Source organism: Melozone crissalis, unplaced genomic scaffold (assembly GCF_028551555.1).
Source record: "Melozone crissalis strain CALT ecotype California unplaced genomic scaffold, PUWL_Pcris_2 ptg000016l_1, whole genome shotgun sequence".
Taxonomy (NCBI): Eukaryota; Metazoa; Chordata; class Aves; order Passeriformes; family Passerellidae; genus Melozone; species Melozone crissalis.
Genome location: NW_026535794.1, coordinates 20,460,918 through 20,483,776, shown reverse-complemented (window position 1 = coordinate 20,483,776; position 22,859 = coordinate 20,460,918). Strand labels below are relative to the sequence as shown.

General features: G+C 36.8%; 1 protein-coding gene across 5 annotated transcripts; it reads right to left on the bottom strand.

The window, feature by feature from the left end:
- Positions 1-16: 16 nt before the first annotated feature.
- NSUN6 (NOP2/Sun RNA methyltransferase 6) lies at positions 17-22,369 on the bottom strand. Of its 5 annotated transcripts, none has more exons than XM_054273990.1 (13): positions 22,260-22,369; positions 20,814-20,882; positions 19,976-20,020; positions 19,117-19,272; positions 17,382-17,461; positions 16,509-16,618; positions 13,752-13,905; positions 12,204-12,285; positions 11,096-11,215; positions 8,044-8,188; positions 6,217-6,365; positions 5,290-5,415; positions 17-2,134 (listed from the first exon to the last, which is right to left on the bottom strand). In XM_054273990.1, exons 2-13 carry the CDS (start codon positions 20,874-20,876, stop codon positions 1,922-1,924), a joined length of 1,443 nt encoding a protein of 480 aa, XP_054129965.1. In that variant the 5' UTR covers positions 20,877-20,882; positions 22,260-22,369; the 3' UTR covers positions 17-1,921. The 5 variants fall into 5 exon arrangements, with proteins under 5 accessions (XP_054129965.1, XP_054129967.1, XP_054129963.1 ...); XM_054273992.1 differs by having other exon boundaries at positions 19,976-20,084; positions 22,260-22,368; XM_054273988.1 differs by lacking the exon at positions 22,260-22,369 and adding an exon at positions 21,359-21,570.
- Between the last annotated feature and the right edge of the window lie 490 nt (positions 22,370-22,859).

Below are 22,859 nucleotides of genomic sequence, written 5' to 3'. Positions count from 1 at the left end.
TCTCCTATAGTATCAAGTGAGGTCACTTCCTTAAAATGCCAATCATCCAAACCTAAAGGAAGTGGGAGATGTCTCAACAAATATTCCACTAAAAATTCAGCAATCTTAATTCTTTCAAATTCAGCATTGCACAAATCCTGCTGCTGAAACTGGAGGTAAAGTTCCTTACTTTGTATGAATACACAGACTTCAGTATATAGTTTATGTGTGCTGATTGATGTTTACAAAATTTCTATAATCTGCAAAAAAGAAAATGCTTTTTTACTAGCACTGAGTTAAAGATTTCAACACGTTCCTACAATAAAAGATTCATCCCTTTTGTTCCCAGGTAATCATTTTCACCATATTTAGACTAGAAAGATTATAGTATTAACTTACATGACTCTAAATAGGATATCTCACCTGCTACTGATGAAACAAAATTACTTTAAATTTTCTTTAGACATGGTGTGTTTAATGGCAAGGAATGACCAACAAGAATTCCATTTTCCTATCCTGCTAGGATAGGCCTTACAGAGGATTCACTTGTCAACCTTGGCAGGTCAGAAGAAACATTTTGTTTTTATTCAAGAGCAGTAGAAAACATAGTGTATCAAAACATTTATGGAAAATATAAGTAAATAACCAGACTACCGAGTAAGAGAATTTATAGATGGTTTTGATTGTGAGCAAATACAAAACGCACTTCTTACAGTAGAAAGACAAATGATAAAAGAACTATTGCTCTTTTTAATCCAAACAAATAATTATGTGTGAGAAGACAGACTTTTTCAGATAATGCTTTTTAAAACTGGAAATTGATCGAGTGAGAGGAAAACACCAAACACACACAGATGTCAGTTTCTGTTTTTCCTTGTCCTTAGCTTTCCTTCTTTAGTGCTATTATCAGTTCCAGCAGGACTGAGAATACTGTTCAAACTGGAACTGAAGCAGAATTTTCAAATACATCTAACATCTTTTAAGAAATTCAGATTATTTAAACTTTGAGCAATGTAGTAAGGCAGTTTTCATTAGCATGCTTCCCCAGTTTCAATTTTCATGATCCTAGCTGGTGATGCTTTCTGACCAATAAAGAGTTAATATCCTTAGTTGTTTGAAAGGTGATTTGCAACATTTCAGATGGTATTATGCATTGTTTTCTGTCTTTTGATATATTAATCATAACTGTAGCCCCTTCTGTTACAAATGTTTGATTTTAAAACTGTCACTTGTCAGCCAGTCCAATAGGCTATTTCAGAACCAATACAGTTTATGCATGGGAAGTTTGATGTTGAAACAATATTTATTTACATTCCCAGAGTGAGATGGTTTAATATATTCATGCTGCTATAAAAGACATGCTACAAAGCCTAATCGTATTTTGTGTATATACTATGTGTACAGAGAATCTTGCTTGTATTAAAATAAAAGAGAAATGAGGTTCTAAGTATCAATTTATAAAACAGTTCTTTGTAAAATGTTGCAGTGTTTTGAGAAGCACTATTTAAGGAAACTAACTACTGGTAAAGCTCCATAGAAACTACCCTTTCCAAAAGTCATTGTAATAGTTCCCATATATTTTTTTATGTTTGCATTTTGTAAAGTAACTTACATCCCCTTCCTACGCTTGCTGCACCAGATAAGGGGAAACCAGAGCAGGCAGCAGTATGAGTGAACATAGCTGTCATTCAGGCACTGACCTGCTGTAAATACAAAAGCAGAGGGAGACTTACAAATGATACTGCCCTTCCCCCAGCCATGACTTTTCTGCTGCAACCTGTGGCTCTTTCCCATCAGAACAGCTGGCAGATTTTAGTGCTGCCATAGCAACCCTGCCGTCAGCCCGTTGGCTTGGTAACATTGCAGCAGGAAGAAAGGCGCTTCACGTCTGAACTGTTCTTAGACTCACTGAGGTATTTTTTCAGGTTGCATTCCCAAATCCTTATTTACTGTTCAATTTAATAAATTTTGCAATGAAAAATCCTATACAGTCTTTATTTGCCAAAGAAATCAGCTCATCTTCTCTAGAATCTTCCAAAGAATTAATATCCATTCCTTGCAATGTCACAGCAGATGGATCAAATCTCTGGAGCAGCTTCAACTGATCAAGTGATAGTCCAGCTCCCTTCATGCCTTCTCCTCCAATGTGAGGTTCCTGTTCAAGTAACAAAGAAAAGCAAATTATTGCATCTCTGAAGTTCCTAAATGCCCTAAAATGTATTCTGCTGGGGATAGCCAGAGCTACTGAACAATTAACATGGACAAGCTATGCTTGTATTTCTCACACCAGAAGATCCAGAAGTAATGTGGCTTCTTTTCTTGCCTTCATCTGGCCAATATTATTTAAACATACATACAAGATTTATACAAGATATATACAAGTATTTTGAGGAGGGGGTGATGCCCCTCATCCACTTTATCTCTGTAGTTTAGAGCACTCTTTGAGGATAGGTGCACAGGTCTAAAAGAATTCCTTACTCCAAGGGCTCAAGCATCCCAAGAAAGCTGTTACCAGCAGCCAGCCAGTCTAAAGGGTTTGTTTAGGTTGCCACTTCTAAATGATTCAGCACTTCTGTGTACTGACTTAACAGCTATGAGTAAAGTCAAAAAAAGTGAGTCCTTAGCCCATTATCACTAACAGCAGCAGAATTCCAGAGACAGCTAGGTTGGAAAAGACCTTGGAAATCATCAAGTCCAACCTACAACCTAACACCATCTTGTTTACTGTACCATGGCACCAACTGCAATCCAGTCTTTCCTTAAACACCCACAGGGACTGTGACTCCACCACCTCCCTGGGCAGCCCATTCCAACACTCAATCACTCTTTTTGTGAAGAACTATTTAATGTCCAACCTAAAATATCAGGATTCTTCACAGTAAAAACTTCAACTGGACAGACTTAAAGCCCCAGTCCTGAATATTTTACTGCCTGAAGAGGCATCATTTTGGCAGATGATGTAGCAAAAAAATATAACCTTTGAGTTTTCTAGTCACTTAAGACTAACAGGTAAATAGGACAACTGTTACTTGTGCCTGTCTCTGAGGCAGAGAAAAAGAGGAAGAATCAATTTCAAGAGATAACACTTGGCTTCAAAATCCTGGAGAGGAGAAGGACTTAAAATCCTAGCCCTCTTCTCAATATTTCTTGTGAATAGCCTTGACTGCTTCCTATTTAAAACCCTAATTCCTGGAAAAAATTAATTCTTAGCTGGATTGTTCTTTCAATGCCTTCAGTAAGGAGATGGAACAAAGTGTGCAAAAGCTGGCACTGCAATTTCAAAAATAGATCTCCTTTGTCAATCTAGTCTAATGTAGTCCATAATGCAGCCTACAGCAGAGTGTTTTTTCAGCCATCACACTTTGCTAACACATGAGCTCACCCAGTCAGCACATGATGTGAGTTAGCTGCTTCACCACGTACTGCATGCTGGAGAGCTGGGCAGCCAAGGGGCTGCACACTGATTCCCCCTTTCCCTGAGCAGGATTTCAGGGCTTTCCATTGAAGGTAAAAGACAAACACAGGTGTCTACTGCAAATTGAGAGAAAAGTAACATACAAAGGGAGACAAGGGTAGCAATACATACATACAAGGGTACTACATACAAGGGTAGCAACTGGATGTAATGGATGGAAGGAAAGGTAAAATCCAGGGAAAACAATATTCCACAGGTTCAAGTAACTTGATTAAAGGCAGACCAGTGTCTTCCTCTACCTCTTCATTTCTCCCTCCAGTTAAGTTACTGCATTTAAGCTGATCTACAGTATCTGCTGTGTAAACTCCTAAGAGGAAGTCTGCACAAAGGAGCAGCTGCCATGTGGTAACTTCCACCTACAAGAACAATGCTTATGGCTCCATCTCCTGTTTTTTCCTTGCCCACATAACCCAGTGTGCTTCCAGGATCTGCTGCCAAACTGAGAAAGTAGGAAACAGTGGACTGGATAAAAAAGGAGGCATCCACTGAGACATTCTAAAGAATATGGGAAATAAATACATAAAGGAACATGAGGTAAGTAGACTGTAGACTCCTGTTTCATGTTCATTGGAAAATATCACCTTAGTTTACACTGGTTGGGAATGGGTTCTAAGGTACTATAAATTATATGTGGGTAAACAATTCAATGTCATCTCGTTTAAAATATACTATACATAAAAGATTAATTTTTACAGATATGGCATGTGTGTGTAAAAAACAGTGCTTTATTCAAGACTGATCTTACTGGTGAGAGAAAGTTTATATAGCAAGAATTAATCTTGCATTTGAGTTAATAAGGCTTGTGTTTTGCTCTGTCATTCTACCCAGAAGGATTTTTTATGCTGTTAGGTTACATGTATAATCTCAGTTGAAATGTCTGGAACTGAAAAATTCTTAGTGAATGGATGGTGAGAATACACACAGAAGAACACACCATAAAAATCTCTGATGAAGAGCTTCAGTTCTGTTAAATCTTTACCATTGTAATTTCTCATTGTACAGCTATTGCATATTTTTTTAATTTCAGTTAAAGATTCATCTAAGCTTCTTAAGACAGGTACAAGTCATCACAGAATGTGTAAGCAAAACAGGTATCAGAGTTAGACTTTTCCTCAAAGCCATGATGATAAACAACTACCACACCCAACCCCTCATCAAAGAGAAAGTGGGACACACGTGGTCTGATGATAAACCCCCCTGAAGTACTACAAAAGGTAACAGATATTTCTGAATTGTATGAACTGTAGCTAGTATAGATAAAAACATTCCAGTATCTCCCTATATATATTACCTCCTCCCAGACATCTTAATGGTAGGCTCCAAAAAAGACAAGGTACATTCTTGAGACTATAATAATTTCTTTCCGTCATTCCTTTTAAATAAATCAAAAATAGGTCCTATACATATAACATCCTCCTTCTTTGAAACAAAAATTTAGTTTCATTTATGTCCCATACATATGCAAGTGTTCATGACTTCAGTGGCATTAATAATAAAAAAAACCCACTCCTGTGAATGTATAAAAGATGAGAATAAAATATTAAAGAAATTAAAGAAATTGCAAGAGGAATTTTAACCTGCCCAACCTATCTTTTGTCCCTGTTATGTTTTAAAACAATACAGAGTGGGAAAATACTTAATGAGGCCTAAATAAAGCTCAATTAAGCACAAAAACAGACTTTAAAAAGCCTCAAATTCCTTCTGTTATTTCTATCCACAGCAGTTAAAGCTGTCCAGGGTGAAAAAAGATTTATTGTTAGAAAATATACCATATAACTTTATAGTTCCAAAATGAGATCACTAGATTGTGCAAAGTACCCTGAAAATAGTATTACCTGTGGATGAAGCTGGAGGCATGGAAAAGTTTTCAAGGCCCAAGCAACTTGCTCCTCATTTTCAGAAAGTGTAATTGTACATGTACTATACACTAAAACACCTCCTGGCTTCAGCAACTTCACTGCCTGCAGGCAAAAATAAACAATATTTCAGCTTATTTTTAAATTTCAAACTTTCATATTAAGCAACATTAACTAATAACCCACGTACCTAGAATATTAAAAGTGAACACTTAATTAAACTTAAAGTGTTAAGACACTAATTCCTCTCAGGGAATACAGCAAAGGATAACATGGATTAGAAAGATTCTTCTTTCCACACAGGCATTATAGCTCATGCAGTTTATTAATGTCATTGAGATGATTCACCTTGTAAGATTTGTTATTTGTGCAGCTCTGCATACCCCAGACAGATTAGATCTGTTTTCACCACCTGCTGCCAACCATGGATACACAATACTTATGTCACTTACATTAGATGTCAACTGTTTCCATGTATTTGGCATGGAAGCTATATCTATGCTGCTTTTCAAGCTGTCATTCACTTTGAATATGTATCATTCAGATTTTGACAAGTTTCATCTTATCCTTCAGCATCAGCCCAAGCACACTCCTTAGCATGTTCCTAAGTCACCTGCTCTGTGACTTAGACTTTTGTAATTATTATCATGTAAAACTGATCAAACTGAGGGAATTAAAAAAACACAAAGCTTTTTATTTATTATGGATTACACAGACCTTTACCATGCTCCAATGAACTGGCTTCACCTAGCAACAGATCTGGTGGAGCTGAGAGGTTAACAGGACCCTAATAATTCCTGGCTGCTGAAAAAGTAGGGGAAATGAGGGACTGCTTTTTGGGCAAGTGTTATGCTGCAAAAGCATTTGTGTTCAATTCAGCTGATCTACTCAATGTTTAACACATACCACAGTGAAAAGCTTGCGCTGTAGTGGCTGATATGAGGTCACTTCCTTTAAAGTTGAGAAATAAACCATGTTTGGTCTCTGTCCCATCCCACTACATGGAGCATCAAGAAGAATTCGATCAAATGACTCTGGTAAGAATGGAGGTCCTTCTGAAAAAAGCAGTTAGTAATGTAAAATGGGGCTGTTTCCTTCCTTGAGGCTTCACTGCAGGTAAGGAGAGGCTGTCACTGCTTCCTTGACATAAAACATTTATGTGCTATAGACAGTGTCTGCGAAACTAGTCTCAGCTAGAGACAAGCCTCAGCACTGCTGGTGGTAGTTTTCATCTCCCAGAAAACTGAACAGTTTAAGTTCTGTGAGCTCAAAAATGATCCCACTAGGCAGTATTTTCTTTTAATTTATTAATTTGAAAGTAAAATGTAAAAGTGATCAAAACTGTTGAAATATAATTGGTCATTGGTCATCAACCCAGAGGTGCTGGGTACAGAGTTGTACATATAGTCTGTAAAGAACCAGAGTCAGCTCAAAAGTGTGCAAACCTTTACTGAGACAAACCTGTAGTTAATCACTGAGACTGCCTTATAATAACTGGACTGTCTATAGAACTATTTATTGTGATGTATGCATAGCTGTATAAAATCAAGGACTTCATAATACTATGAACTACTGCAACTTCTCACGGCAGAACAATTCAGTAAAAAAGGTGAAGAGAACAATTTCTAACTATTACCTGGATGACAACATGTATCTTCCATATGCAGAGCCTGTCCTTTAATCTGTACCCCAATGGCTCAACAGCCCAGAAGGTTCTATCTGCTCAATGCTAGGGAGATTGGCTCAGCATCACCATATACTACTGCTGCCAAACTTGTATTATCACACCACTGCTACCTAGCTTTTTCCTGCTCCAAAATGAGTCTATCTGGTTTATCTACCTCTGATCCATTACTAAAATGTTCAAAATATGTAATGTGTTACTTGCAGGAATGTACAGAAAAGCCTTCATTATCTCTCAGTATTACAGCTTGCTCTAGTTAATCTCTGTAATTGCTACTTGCCACCTACAATATTTGATGTTCATAAAAAGACTCTTAGGAAAGTACCTTTGTTCCTCCAAAGCAGGAATAACTGCAATACATAGGGACAAAGAAGGTGATTATGTAATCTGATTCCTACTTAGGCTAACCAGTGACTGAGATAAAATAGACTGAGAAAGAACAGCATACTTTGCACAACAAACTAAAAATAATCAAGGCAGCAGATACCATTTAAATCATTCCATCATGGGAACAGAACCAATATCATAACTGCATCACTTCAAAAAAGCAAATGAAATTACTTAAAATAATACACTGTGCTTGTATATAACTTTCCCTTGAACAGCTGAACAAACATCAATGAAATAAACCTTGCAGCACTCTTGGGAGTTAGGTATTAATAACCCCATTTTACTGATGAGGATTAGGAGACAGAAAAGTGAAGCAAGTCTGCAAAAATAATTTTTTTCTCAGATCAACTCTTAAACTTCCCAGTATGGGGTTACATGTGATCATGAAAGAAGCTTTAAGGCTTCTTCATTATTATCTGGGAAAGGAATGCATTTCCTTTGAGAACATTAGGTTGTGACAAGGACAGATAATTTGACTTTCTATTTGCTTCATAGAGAAGCTGATAATCACAAAAGAGTAGAAAATAAAAGTGCATTCACAGTGCTGAGGCAACTTTGGTACCTGCCAAGATTTAAACCTGTGACAGGTTTAATACTGTTTTTGCAAAACATTACTATGTTCTCCTAAAAGCTACTACTACCCAAATTGTTTATTTTACCTTGTTTATCCTCTCTCTTCTCTTCTGAAAGGGCCTTTGTTCCATCATAGCAAAAGGCCTTAATGCAATTCAACTGTAGCAATTCAGCATTCTGCTTGATTTTCTTGATCTTGTTAGCTATCTTGTCCATGGCTATAACTTCACCCTGAAAAAAATCCCAAAGTTTTCATCAAAAGTATAGTGATTAAATGGATGTTTCTGATTTCCTTACCCCAGTCCTGGGAAGTGTAATAAATAAAGCATAGTCTTCCCCTCAGAACTATTTTATTCTTAAATCCACACTCCTGCAGTCCTTATTCCCACATGTTTTCCACAATAGCCACGTTAGTCTGAAGCCATGCTTGGCATTGTCACTCTAAGGGATGCTTTAATATCTGACTTCTGGCAAGTGGTTTTGTTGTTTGTATCTTTTTGTTTGTTTTGAACTGCTGAACTGGGCACTAAGATAAAAATTTAATCATTTGAATGAGGGTAGAAGCCTCAAATACATGGTAAAATAGGTCAACAGGTTTTAAATTTGTATGGAGAGAGTAGGAAATAAGATCACACTACAGCTCAGAGCTGAGGAAATTGGGCCCACAACCATGACTCTGACTTGGTCAAAATTATACTGGAATATTTGCAGTGATTGTCACTCAAGCTACTTTGGGAAATAGTGTAAATACAAGAATAAGTCTAAAGGTGAGGGGAGGGAAATCACAATTACACAATTCCTATTCTGTAAAAATAGATTTCTTTTTTCCTCCCCCAAAATAAATCAAAATAGACACACAGCACTACCTGCTACATGAAATCTGTGAACACAAAGGAAAGTAAAAAGTAGCATCAGTAAAATCCAGAACAGAACAACCCAACAACCAAAAACTTGTACTAGACTTGCTACAGCAAACACAATATGCTGAGAAAACAACAATTTTTTTCTATTTGGTGATGGCTCTCTAGAGGCTTATAGAAGGGTAAAATGACTAAGTTTAAGAAGTAAAAAAAAGTCAGTAAAGATAAGCTGTTATCTGTATGTTAGGCAATATGCAGATCTAGGACTGAGAGGTAAGAATGGATTTAGGTTGTGTCAGTGGTGTCCAGTGTCCAGCTGCTGTGAGCCAAAGCACCTCCTACTCGTCCCCTAGCACCATCCAATTCATTGCATGTGTACTCTAGGACCTGACTGGGCTTCAAAGCTTCATCTGTTGCAAGAACAGTGGATTTGGTGCTCATCTCTGCATACTGCAGGGATAAAGAGATAATAGAATCACAATAGTTTGGGTTGGAAGGGATCTTCAAGACCATCTAGCTCAACCCACCTACCATGGGCAGAGACACCTTCCACTAGAGCAGGCTGCTCAGAGCCCCGTCCAAGCTGGCCTTGAACACTTCCAGGGATGGGCTATTCACAGCTTCTCTCCTCTTTTCTCCAGAGAAAAGAACAAGTTGCCAGACAACTCTTCTCCATTTGGGCCATGCCAGCTACTGCCAGAACAACTACTTATAATACATCTGAAAAAACAGTGGTCTAGACTGGGATGCAGATAATAACAAATTCTCAAGCTTTAAGTATTCCCGATTCTTATTTAAGAGCTCTTAACATTACAGAGCAATCTTACATCTTAGTTATATAATTTAATAACAAAATTATATCACAAAAAAGTAAGAGTGATTTAAATGTTCTGAAATGTTAGTGGTTTAATATGCTGTCTATGAAAAATTACTATGGAAAATCTGTGAATGGAATTTAAAATCCTCATTCTTAAAAATTAGGTGTTTTTTCAGTACCTTTATCTTCCATATCTTAAATTAAAATTATATACTCAGAAAATGAAAATCAAGTGAGATAAATATTTAACATCTGTATTCTTCATCTTTACCACATCAGCTGCAGGCAAGCATAATCAAAGCAGTTCTGCAAAGGTATACAAAATGTAGATACACAGATGGAAAAAATATAGATGTAAACAAATCCATGACATAAATCTATGATTTGCAGACTTCCTTTATTTATCACACTGAAATTCTCTACTGGAAGCTTTATATATAAGACATTATATATATATAATGTCTAATGACTGTCTAATGCATTATTAATGCCTTCCCATTGTTCCAAATTGATGGAAAAAACATTTCCACAGACAAACCATCACAGAACTGAATCCAAGCCTTTTCTCAAAGCATTCATACCATTACATGCTGTGCCTTCACATTTATGCACAGGCACCTGTCAAAGTACTGCATAATGTAACTGCAAGACTTCTAAACAATCTGATATATTCTAATAACTCTATTTCAACAAAAATAATAAAGTCTTACAAAATTTTAGAGGAAATCTTACATGCTTTTCCCCTCTGCTCAAGAAGAGTAACCTGCATTTCTGTATTTCACCATGCACATAACATTTCAACATATGCAAAGCTGTAATCCTGTATTTCCATTCTTATTTTATTACATTCTCCTCTCCCTTGTCTTTCTCTACATATTTTTTGTTTCTTCTGATTTTTGTTGCTTTCTCATTAGATAGTTTTGGATTTTGTGACATTCTACCATAGAATGACAAATTCAGACTAGAAATTCAGCCTAAAATTATATCTCTATGCAGAATTGATAATTTTTACTGAGAAAAATCCTAATCTGATTAGAAATTTTTTAGTAAATTTTTGTAGAGAGTTGTGTGTTTCTTTGGCACACAGTCATAACCCCTGATCTTTATACATCTGAGTTTCATGAACCCAGCATATTCTTGCATAACTATGCCTTGCATGTAAAAAATTCTATGATTAAAAATAATTCAATAACATTTTAAAAAGCAAAATTAGATATATTTCAACTATCAGTCTGTAGCAAAATAGATTTTAAAGCTGATGGTAAATACTTGATAAAGATTGTCTGTTGTCCGTTTCAGTAAGTGATGTGTAGCAAATTACATTGGTAAGTAAAATGTCAAAATATCAATTGTTTGCTGCTGTAAATTATCTGTGCATTCTAACAGTTAAGTGAAGAGAGCTATACAAATGAACAGAGGTCAGACTTCCTTCCTTTGAAAATGCCAAATTACTTCTCTTACCTGATCATGCATTAGTGCTGCAAGATGGGTTGTTTTTCCTCCAGGTGCAGCACACATATCCAAAATTTTCTCTCCTGGTTGAGGGTTTAAAATATGGCTCACAACCACAGAAGGTAAATTCTATAATAAAAACAAATATGGGAGAATTTGAATTTTATACCCTGCATCAACTCCTTTATTAAGGAATGACAAATGTGTTTAAAAATATAATTCATTCAGCAGGGAAGATACCTATGGTATTGCTCTCAGTTCTTTGACAGAAAATGAACTGTTTGTATTATATATAACGGACAGTTTACGTAACAAGTCTCCAGTGGCTCATTTTTTATTTAAAGCTATGTCTGAATATCTGGCTGAAGTTTAAGAGCTCATGACTGAGGAGACTACAGTGCTAAAAGTCCAGCTAAAATAAGCTGACACTGGCACAGAGCAGAGCAGCTCTGTTTATTACAAATACTTTATATTAGCATATTTACTGGAATATTTACTATATTAACATAGTGGTGCAGGTAAAGAACAGTAAGAGCAAAACACAGAAGTCTAAGCTTGCTGAATTAAAGTAGCAAGAAGCTGAACTATGCTATTAACTGTACAGATGCACTGAAGAGAAATAATGTGCAATGACTGTGCACAGTACTGCACCTTAGACAATATGGAAATACTTTCTTCTCAGTTCAACACAAAGGTATAAAAACCTTTTAAAGTTGTCTTTAGTACTTAAATAACAGCTTCAAATCAACCTAATATTTGGAGATTTTCCTGATTATCTACAGATTTATGTACCTTGAAAGGGGCTCATATTGCAGGGTTCATAGGCAGATTCCAAAAACTAATAGCTCTATGCAGAGTATCTGCAAGAGGAATTTCTACGTTTTTAAGTGAGTATCTCTTATGTTGCTTTGAAATCCCTTATCATAGCTCAGACACAGTATGATTAAACCACCTACATGTAGATACTGACTTCATTTTAAATGCTTTGTGTTCCTCAAATCCAAAGACTGAATTAGGTGCTACAATGAACAAGGAATGTAGGAACTATGAATGTGTGCTAAGAGAATATTCATTATTCTGTAAATAGTACAGACTTTTGATTTTGGAACAAACATACCTGTAAAAACAAATGACTAGGGAGTACATTGTCAAATGAAGGACTAAGGTAGACTGGCTCTATCATTCTTATGCCCAGCCCCCTGAAAAACATGAAAAAATTTCAAATACTCAGTTTTATACATTTTAACAGTAGTCAATTAAAATCATCATGCTTACAAATAGCAACTTGAGACAACAATCTTACAAGAATGAAAGAACAACCAAGAAAAGTACTTCTAGGAAAATTCTCTAGAGTGACATCATCAAAGTTGAGTTAATCATGGCAAAAAATGCATTACATGATAAATTGGAACTATCTGTAAAATTGCATAAAGGAAATTTCTGGTTCTGTACACAGGATAAACAAGATGTAATCCAAGCCTTGATACTGTAAAGAAATGCATAAAACCAGACCTAAATACCTTAACTTCAATCCATAACTGCTTTTGGCTAGCCATGTGTATGCACTAGGACACTGGCATGTGATTTCCTAGTTAGATTTTTCTCCATTTCCTAAATTCCTGAGATTTCGGTCAAATTACTACAGAAATCCTATATGAAAAGCCTTGCAGGAACATTGATTTGCCTGCAAAGCTATGGTTTGAAATTAGAAGTCACCTAGAAGTTTTAAATATGGATGAAATTCTGATGCAGATATAATTGTTAAACCAATGTACCAGGAAATGGATAACAATAAAGAGAAAACCATGAAAAAGCAACAGAGTCTACAAACAAAAGATTACTAAAGAGACAGAGTATTATTTTGCCTATGTCCAATGAGAAGGAAGGATATGAGAAAGGAAACTTGCAGACACCAGATTTAATATTACATACTGCTGTTCCATGTCACCAACTCAACAGCTACATCCTACCACTACTTTTACTATATCTAAGCTCTCACAAATCAGAAATTGTTTGACAAGGTACTTTTATTCACTAGAACTTTTGTAGTCTCTTCTCAGGAAGTAAAGTCTTGGTCATTAATTGACATCCATAGTCTTGTACATTACTTTTTTATATGTGTTTTAGGTGACATGAGAGGAAAAAACCATATGCTTCATCAACAAAATAGAAGAACAAGTAATCTTGAAATAGGTAACTACTCTGGCAAATGTCAGTAATTTTTTTTTCACCTTATGCTTTGTCCTTTGTCCCACCAAAAAAAAAAAAAATCACCTATAGATATTTTTAAAAGATGGACAAGGCTTCACTTCTGTTAAAAGATGGACAAGACTTCACTTCTGTTTCATCTAAAGAGGGAAGTAGTACTACACAATTCACCAAAATGCAATTTTGCCAGAGTGGGAACATTTGTCAGTTCTGTTTGATATTATTGAACTGAATAAACATAAATTATTAAAAGACCCTCACTTATTTCCTCCTACCTTGCAAGTAAATTGGTATCTGAATCCCACTATGAAACTTATGGCTTCTCAAAAAATATTGGAAATCCCAACATGCAAAGCCATTTTGTGACTTCACATAGGGTACAAAATAATTCAAAGTGTTCTCCCAGTTCCTTCCTTCCCTTTGCAAATTTTTATATGTCCAATTACTGTGGACTTACTTCAGTTGGCCACTTGAACTGAAGATTTCACTGCGGCTGAGTTCTGAAATTCCATTTCCAAGGAAAACTTTAACTCCATCGAATTCTTTGGCTCCTCTTTTGCATTTCCCTTCAATATCTGAATACACTGAAACCAGATCTCCAGCTTTCACAACTGCACAAAGAAAAATGGAAAGCTTGAAATCATTAAGACATTTAACAAAGCAGTAGTGATCAAGTAACTTAGGATTTTCAGCAGACTATTTCCTTCAACTCTTCTCTAATATCAAACTTCACACTTTTTAAATGCAATGAAAGAAGATCAACTGATATAAAGCTTTAAAGTTTTACACAGTGAATGACAGCTACCAGACTGGAGGTACTGAGAGACACCAAGCTGCAAGTCAGGCACTGTCTTGTTTTCTAAGAGGCTGCATAAACCTGTACTTTATTTATTTCACCAAAGCAAGGTCACCCATAAGTTTTAAGCACACCTTTCGGATCCAGTCCTCCATGTTTGCTCCAAGCACACAGGTACATGAAACAACACTGCTTACCCTTACTGAACAAAGGCAGGAGTGTTAAATTTATCTAATGACCTCTCAATAGCCACCTAGAACATAGCTATAACTGCTTTTTCTCTAACTACTTACTGCTTTGACACAAGTGATTATACATTCTTGTTCTGGTCTGGCTCTTAAAACCCACCAGATCGGTAAAGTGTGTAAATAAACACCAAACTCTAGAAGTGTTATCCTACAGACTTAACAAACTTCCTGCATTAGGAAAAAAAATAGAAAAGGGATGGTGTAGGTGACTTTACATAATAGTGAACAAGTGCTATGTGTTGACTGGCTGAAAAATATGCTTAAAGGCCTCTTCTGATAGCAATAAAAAAAAATTTCCAAAACTGCACTTCTGAGGTGACTGACAGGCTGGAGGAACAAGAAGATATAACAAGAGTAATGGCAGTTCAGCTTCCCAAGAATTCTTGGAATTGTACTAGAGACTCCTTTTTCCCATTTTCAGGTGGCCTTCTGATTATGCCCAAATGCCCTGAAATCCTTAAACTGTAGTATTTCTTGGGCAGCAATTGAAAATATATTTTTTACACTACTTATTTTTACACAATGTGACACAAAACATCATGTGATTGCTCAGTATTACTGTTTGCTTAAACTTCACTTGAACAAAAACCTGCAGCAATTTAACTCTTCTATAAGCATATCTGTCAACGTTTTCTGCAGTATTCAAACATAAATTATTTTACTTCACTCTCTGCTATCATCCTTTCGAAATACACTAGTCCTGCATAGGGTTCTTAAGTTTTCTGTAGATTATAGCAGCATTCCATAAACATAAAGGTTCGAGTGTGATTAGTTAAATTAAGCTCAAAGCCCCCTGATCATTAGTTTACCCTCATTTGGATTGCAAGTTCAGTGATTAAATATGTGTTCTTGCTGAACTATTTTTTCCCCTAGTTAGACCATCTGTGCTTAATACAGTTTTATTATATTTGGCATCAAGTGGGTAGTGTGCCCTTTTATTTTCTTATCTGCAATTCCCCTGAAGTATTCCATAAGTTTTATAGTATCTTTATTTTCTTTGAATTGATGCTACATGCATAATTACATGTGGCAATTATGATAAATCACTAGCTGACTCAAAGAAGGATTTGAATATTTATGAGGTTGTGTAAATAAGCAGTTCCAACAACTGCTATGCCAATATACTTATTTCATTATCAAGGCCTACATTGAAAAACATTCCTGTTCAGTGAATTGGATTTCAGCACATGCCTCAAACTTCTTGAAGGATTTTTCCTGAAAGGAAATGAAGTGATTTGATAAATGTTGTTCTGACTCATTTTGTTTAATAATAAGAATCAAGATGATCACTAGATCTCATCACAATAGACTAATAAGGTGAATCATCCAAAATTATACTGGTTTTACATAAAGTTAATTTGACATTTAAAGAACAAAAATAGGTTGCTGAACAAAAAGCATGCATACGTAGATTTTTTTTTTATCCTGTCTCACAGGCATTGATGCATAATTTCCATTTCTTAAGAATCTGACATAAAAACTGACATAAATTTCTTCTCATCAATGAAAAAAAAGATTTTTACTACATCACTCTTATGTAAACAAATGAATTGCCAATGGATTAGAATAAAGAAAATCTGGGGGTTTTTGATTTTGTAACTTAAAATCTAACAGAACCATGAAGGTAAGTTGCTTTATGACTGAGTGAAGAAATAAATAATCTGTATCTATTAAATAATCAAGATACACCTAGTCACCATCCAGATGTGGTATCTCATTTGTTTTAAGCAGCCAGCTTTTCTAAGTTTATTCAACTTAACATCCATATTAAAGGCTACAGTACTCAGTAGTAAAAAAAAAAATTCTTAAAAAAAAGGCTTTACTTGGAAAATTCTCTTTAAAAATATTTTGAAATGAAAAACCAGAAATTGAAATCCTTGAGAATTAATACTTCAGCCACAAATTATATGGAAAAAGGAATTTAAAACAGGCGAGGCTAGTGAGAAATAATTACATATAACTTAAGTAAAATGAAAAATAGTGAAAATATTTTTTTAAAAAAGCCAGAAAAACTTTAAGAAGTCTAATTACAATAAACCACAACTGTAAGATTAATTTCAGCTGAGAACAGAAAACAGTTTTGTGTCACTAGGCATTTATCTATTATTCAAGGGTGACACTTTTTCTGCCATCTTCACAACTTAGATGGGTGTACTTAGAGAACTCTTACATCTTGAGGTGGATACAATTCCAGGGACATAAACGTGTGCTCCTCGGAGTACTGCATATCCACACTGGGCTCCAACTATCACTTCACATGGATGTTTTTTTAAATCTCGCCTAGAAATACAAAATGCAGTTGAATAAAAAAGAAAAGTATACAGAAAAAAAAATCCAAATAATCCTCAAGTAAACTCTAGTTCACAAATATGGATTTTGTCAGATATACTAGAGAAAAAGTTGTTAACTATCATGTATCACATTTAGAAATTTAAACAATTACATTTAATTAAAATATTTTTACTGTATTACAGTAAAATATTTATTTTACTTTTAGAGAAATCAAACGAAAAAGTCAAGAAGAAAACCAATCCTCAAAATAATGCAAATTCTGGCACCTTCTGCCACTATTATGAACCTGACACAGGAATACAAGTAAATTATACTGGGATTGAGAAACAGCCCTCTATTCCTTCCTATGTCAGATGATTGCAAAGTGACTTTGTATTTAACAACTGCTGAGGAACTCTTGATTCCACTTGATTTCTTCCAGTGGAAGGAAACCCTGCCTGTACTTAGCCATAGTTCTACATTCCACTGCAAATTTTGGCTCTTCCATCTGCCACCTACCAGGCTTTCTGGGAGGACGCATACATGTCACTAAAACATTAGTCTTATAAATAAGGAGAGAACTCTATGTTTTCTTTCATTTTTTAAGAGTAAAACTCTGGCCTGGTTAGTGTATGGATTGTCCACCAGGTCATAGTAAAACAGAAGTTGTGCCTTAGTTATAGTGAGTTAGTTATAACAACTGTTTAACAAGAAATCTGTAAGAAAATTGTGTTAGACAACATTTTAAGGCCAAAGACTGAAAATTACAAACCTGGGTCCAATGACAGGAATTAATAAAATGTCCTGAAGTTTTGGGTGCTCGAGAACTGGAACACATAGTCCTTTAAATTGCTGTTTCATTAAAAAAAAATCATTAGTAAGCACTAGTAACAAACCTAATATTTAAGTACTTAATTAAACTGAATACCATTTTTCCATTCATCATTTCTAGGTGTAGAGCACAAAACACAAAAGTAGTGAAAACAGTTAAAAGCAGCTGGGAAATAGTGTGCAAGGGGACATTATGTATTAAAAGTACTGGTGCAAAAGACTAAACATTCCACAAATTTAGAAATAACAAGACCACAAAGAGATTGACTGAGAACTGACTTCAGGGAGTGGGAGAGTGTTCTGACACTCATAACTTTATCACTGGTCTTTGCTTTCTTCTGAGTTGTTGTCAGAACACAGAAGACACAGTGACACCACCTTAGAAGCTTGAGTGTATTCTGTGTTAACCCTTAGCTGTTATTAGTTATAAGCCACTGTATAACTCTATTCATGTATTGCTTGTCTTACTTAATAGGCCAGCCTGGAAATAATTTTCATTCTCCTTGCCAGTCCAAGTTTGGGCACTGACAGCTGAGTTACATATTTAGCTGAAAAGAAAATGCCATTTTATAGAGGTTCCAGGATTTAAACAGAATTATGTCTTCTCATCTGAGCCTTCTAGAATATAACCTTAAAGCGTGTAAAACCGTAAATCAGTTTGCATGTAATAAATAAGTATTTTCTCTTAAAAAAGGAAACAATCCATGATCATACTTCTGTTCAAAAGTGTCATGTGGTTTCCTTTTCTACCATGTAATCACACTTTAAAATACAAGAAGTTTGTGAAAAGCTGGTCTTAAGTCACTTTTCAGCAAAGCCTTTTGCCTTGAAACAAAATATAACCCTGCAATATCCGTTTCCAGACTTCTACAATCAAACTAAAATTAGCAAAACTCATTACCATCCCAGCCAGCAGAACACTGTCAACTGCCTCTGCATCACAGAAATGTCTTGGCTCCTGTCATGTAAAAACTCCCTGTACTCCCACTAGCATTAATAATTTAAAGAACCAGATCTTTTTAGAGAGAGTGAAGATCTAGGACACAATTTCAAAATAATACATTTCTTAAATATAATGGTTTACATATTATCAGATAAATAAATGTTTAATTAAGATAAGTAAAAATAAAAAAAATTATATAATGATTAAAAATAGGTTTTAAAAAAGAAAATACAGTGGCTGGAGAGCATCACCATGGCTCCAGTTTCCAAAACAAACCAATTTTTTCACTTTCCTAAACAGTTTCTGCAATCATATCTAGATATACAGGCATTCTCCTTTAGTCTTAAACAGAAGTGTTCTACGCATGCTGAAGACAGCACTCTGAGCTTCCCTTTCTATCTGTCATCTTCTCTTACAGATTTCTGACACCTTTACATTATTTACCACAGCAGTACCTCAATCCTATCAAGGGTTTGGATCTGCCATACAAAAAAGAGTTGGAAGTCTTTTCCCTCTGTTATTGCCTTTCTTGGAGGGATGAGATGAGGGACACTGGTACACAATAAATTTTCATTTAATGTTTAATGCTGGCAGGAAATGAGTGTGATTGCATAATGTTAATACCACTGGATGCACTGAGGTAAGGTATAGCTCCCAGTAATGAAAAGGTCTCATGTTCAGATGAAAGATGAAAGACCCTGCTATTCTGCTGTAACAAAGAAATTGCACAAACCTTCTGGATCTCTTCAAACAGCAATTTTTTCACATGTTTCACTGAGGCCAAGTGGGTATTTACTCTTACAGCTGTAAAAGCTGGTGGATGAGATAGATGACTTAAGAGAGATTGGTATTTTTTCTCTGCCTCCTGTGTACCTAAAGCAGTGATAAGCTGAAAGTGAAAGAAGAGATTTTATATTACGAGATTCACACAGACACCTCTTGCTCAACACAAAGGAACCCTGCTGAATAAACATTCCATGGAAATTGAGGGATATGGTTGTGTGGTGTGCCATAGTGACAAATCTGTGAGCCTAATTCCACTGGAAGCCTCATAAAGTTCCTGAAAAATACTTAATGGAAAAACAGCTGTATCAGCAAAATTGCTGCAGTTTGCAGTAAGTATCAAAGCAACTGCTAGAGAGCTCTGCTATCGTACATAGACCAGCCCTAAGGAATTGGAAAACTAAATTCAAATCTATGAATCAGTAACTTTCATACTGATAAGCATGTACATTAAAAAGCAATTTTTTCATCCTTGGCATTAGGAATTAATAAGATTGTCTGTAGTATTCTACACTGGGGTAAGGGAGTATTTCTTGTCAATATCACGTGGTCAATATGTGCTTGATTATCTACAATCCACTCTTCAGTAGGATCCAAAACTGAATTCTCTGATTTATACTCAATTTAATTTAAATATTTGTATGCTACTTTGAGCCAATCAGCATAAACATTAATTTTCTATTTTAAATATAGAAATATTTTATATAAAAACCACTGTGTTTAATGTGAAGACAATATTTTATTGTAAGGTATTGAAGTTACACAAAATTTATTATTTTGTGGTGGTTAGGGGTAACTATGTCACTTACCTCATTATTTCTGAACACTTTGGTGAGATACTCTTCAACTTCATACTGGAAAACGATTTTAGGGAAAAAGGACATCTTCCTTTAGCTTTTAAAATCTGCTGGCAACAAACTGAAAGAAGCAAAGAATTTTCTTTGTGATTCTTATATTCTGTAAGTTTATAAATTTAGCATAAGACGTAGCCACAAACTAAGCTGTTGGTTCTGATTCTTCCTATTTTAATAATGCAACTTTATTGCACTCAAATTTCCAAATATTGGTCAGGCTAGGACTCTAACATTACTCTCAATTACAAAAATTCTACTATCCTTAAAATAAATCCTCAGGCTATCTGGTGAAAAAAATACACCAATAAAAGGTATAGGAAATTTCAAGATGTAGCTTTAATTCCTCTTGAAAAGCCCAGCTATAAAGTCTTATTGTAGCTCAGTCCTGACAGAGATTTTATTTTACTCTTTATAATTTTTCTCTGTAGGTAATAAAATACAGTTATTTTCCCAAATGGTATCTGCCCACCCCTCAAGAATTTTGAAAAATTATACACACTTGAGTCTGAAATGAGACTACCTAAAATTTAGATTTCCTTACAACAACTTAAACGGAAGGAGAGAACATCACTCTAGGTTTATTCCATTCATAAGGAATTTTGACTATTGAAATACATTTTCATTGTACTAAATATACTTAGAGAAGAGAGATCAGAATGTTTGGTATTAATTTTATTTAAATAAGAGATTAGTTGTCACTTTTATCATACAAAACCCCTTAAGAATATTTTTTAATATTTCTGATTCAATTCAAATCTTAATGCTAAAAGAATGTGACCTTATGTCGACTTACTTTTGAGACCAGACAAAGGCAAAGTTTCATGGGTAGGAATTTCAAAGTCTTATTCGGCAACATTAGCAGCTATTGAAAGAAAGAAACTGTAACTGAATTAACTTCTTTTTAAAGTCAAACAAAATGCCAAGAATTTTCCCTGCTATTGCCACAAAAACGAATTGTACAATATTACTACAATCTAAGACTTGATAAAAACTGAAATCACCAAAGCTCAGATTTAATGTTTCAGAAAATGTGACATATCATGTGCCTGTTGTCCTAGAATGCCTACATTACACAAAAAACCACAAAAAAAATAAAACAACAAAAAACCCACCAAATAAACAAACCAAAAAAAACCCACTAAAAACTCCAAACAAACCAACCACAAAAAGATCCCCATATGGCCCACATTTGGAAAGGTTTTTCTTCAGAAGCATAATAAACCAGCCCTTTAAAAAAATCCATTCTAAATCTTTTAAAGAATTGGAATCCTGAAAATAATTAAGCTGACATGTAGAAATGTGGTGTTTATAAGCACTATGTGTGACTTCAATATTTACATTACAAAGGCGCTCTTGCAGGCCGGGGAACACGGCTGAGAAGGGACAGGAGACGCTTTTCAGTTCAGATCCAGCAGGGAGCCAGGCTGCTGAGGGAGACTGCCTAGTGCCCCTCATGTACCAGAGCCAGACTTCAAACGTTCAGCAGGAGGCAGGCTCGTAGTACCTGAGGTTTTTTTCTCCCGACCTGCTGTGCCGTACACTTTGTCCCAGAAAAGGTATATCGGGCTTTGGAAGAAAATACTTTTACTTATTTTTTCACTGATTTTTATGTGCCTCTGTGGGGAACTGTAGCGGAGAACGCCGATGCCGGACCAGGGCTTTGATCCAGCTATGTACATGAACGCTACCAGGAGTCACACGCAGCAATAACAGATGCTGAGCACGATTTTCAAACCTCCCTGCCCACGCTTTCCCACACGAGGAAAACGAAAGTGCAGTCATTGTGGCAGGGAGCGGAATGTGGGGCTCTCTCCTTTATTCCCTCGCCCGCCCGCTACTGAAAACATGAGTGAGCGGGGAGGAGCGGGACGCGCAGCCCACCGCAGCCCTCAGGCCCTGCGCCTCAGCCGAGGTACCGGGCACCGCCTCCACCGCCTCCGCCCCGCCGGACCCCGAGGCACACACAGGCCCGGGCCGGACCCGAGCCGCAACGAGAAGGGCGGAACACGGAGGTGCCGGGCCGGACCGCAGAGCGCTCAGCCCGCCCGCAGCGGCGCGCAGCCCCAGACCCACCGCCTCACACACACACCCACCGCCCGACACACACACCCACCGCCCCACACACACACACCTACAGCCCGACACACACACCCACCGCCCGACACACACACACCTACAGCCCGACACACACACCCACCGCCCGACACACACACACCTACAGCCCGACACACACACCTACCGCCCGGGCCGCCGGGCCCGCCTCCTCCGGGTGCAGCAGGAAGTGCCGCTGCCGGTGTCACCATGGGAGCCGGGCACGCCGCGGCAGCCTCTGTGCTCCCACCCCACCACGGCACGGGGAAGGCAGCAGCAGAGCCCCCGGGGCACCGAGCTTATCGGACACGTAGACATGTAGAAATTGCTGACATCGCGAGGTTTTTTTGGTTTTTTTTTTTTTGGTGTGGGTTTTTTTTTTTTTTGGTTGGTTTTTTTGTTGTTGTTGTCTGAAATTCTGCCGAGTGTAACAGGTTTTGTACTTCCACGGCAAGCTCGCTCGCTGGGGCGGAGCCGGGTTCGTGCTCGCTTCCTGACCCTCCCCAAGGTGCTGCTTGGGAGGAAATTCGGGTGGGCACCCACGCTCAGTAGAGGAACCTGCAGCACAGCCCTGAAAGTGAATCCGCTCCTTCCACAAGTTTTACTGCACACGGGAGCACTGCCTGCCCTGAAACCCTCAACCCTTCCCAAGGGCAGAGGCCGTGGACCAGCCACAGCACCGCCGGGCTAAAGGACACGACACGGGGCCGGCCAAGGCACGCTGCCAACGCCTCCCCACCGCGGCGGG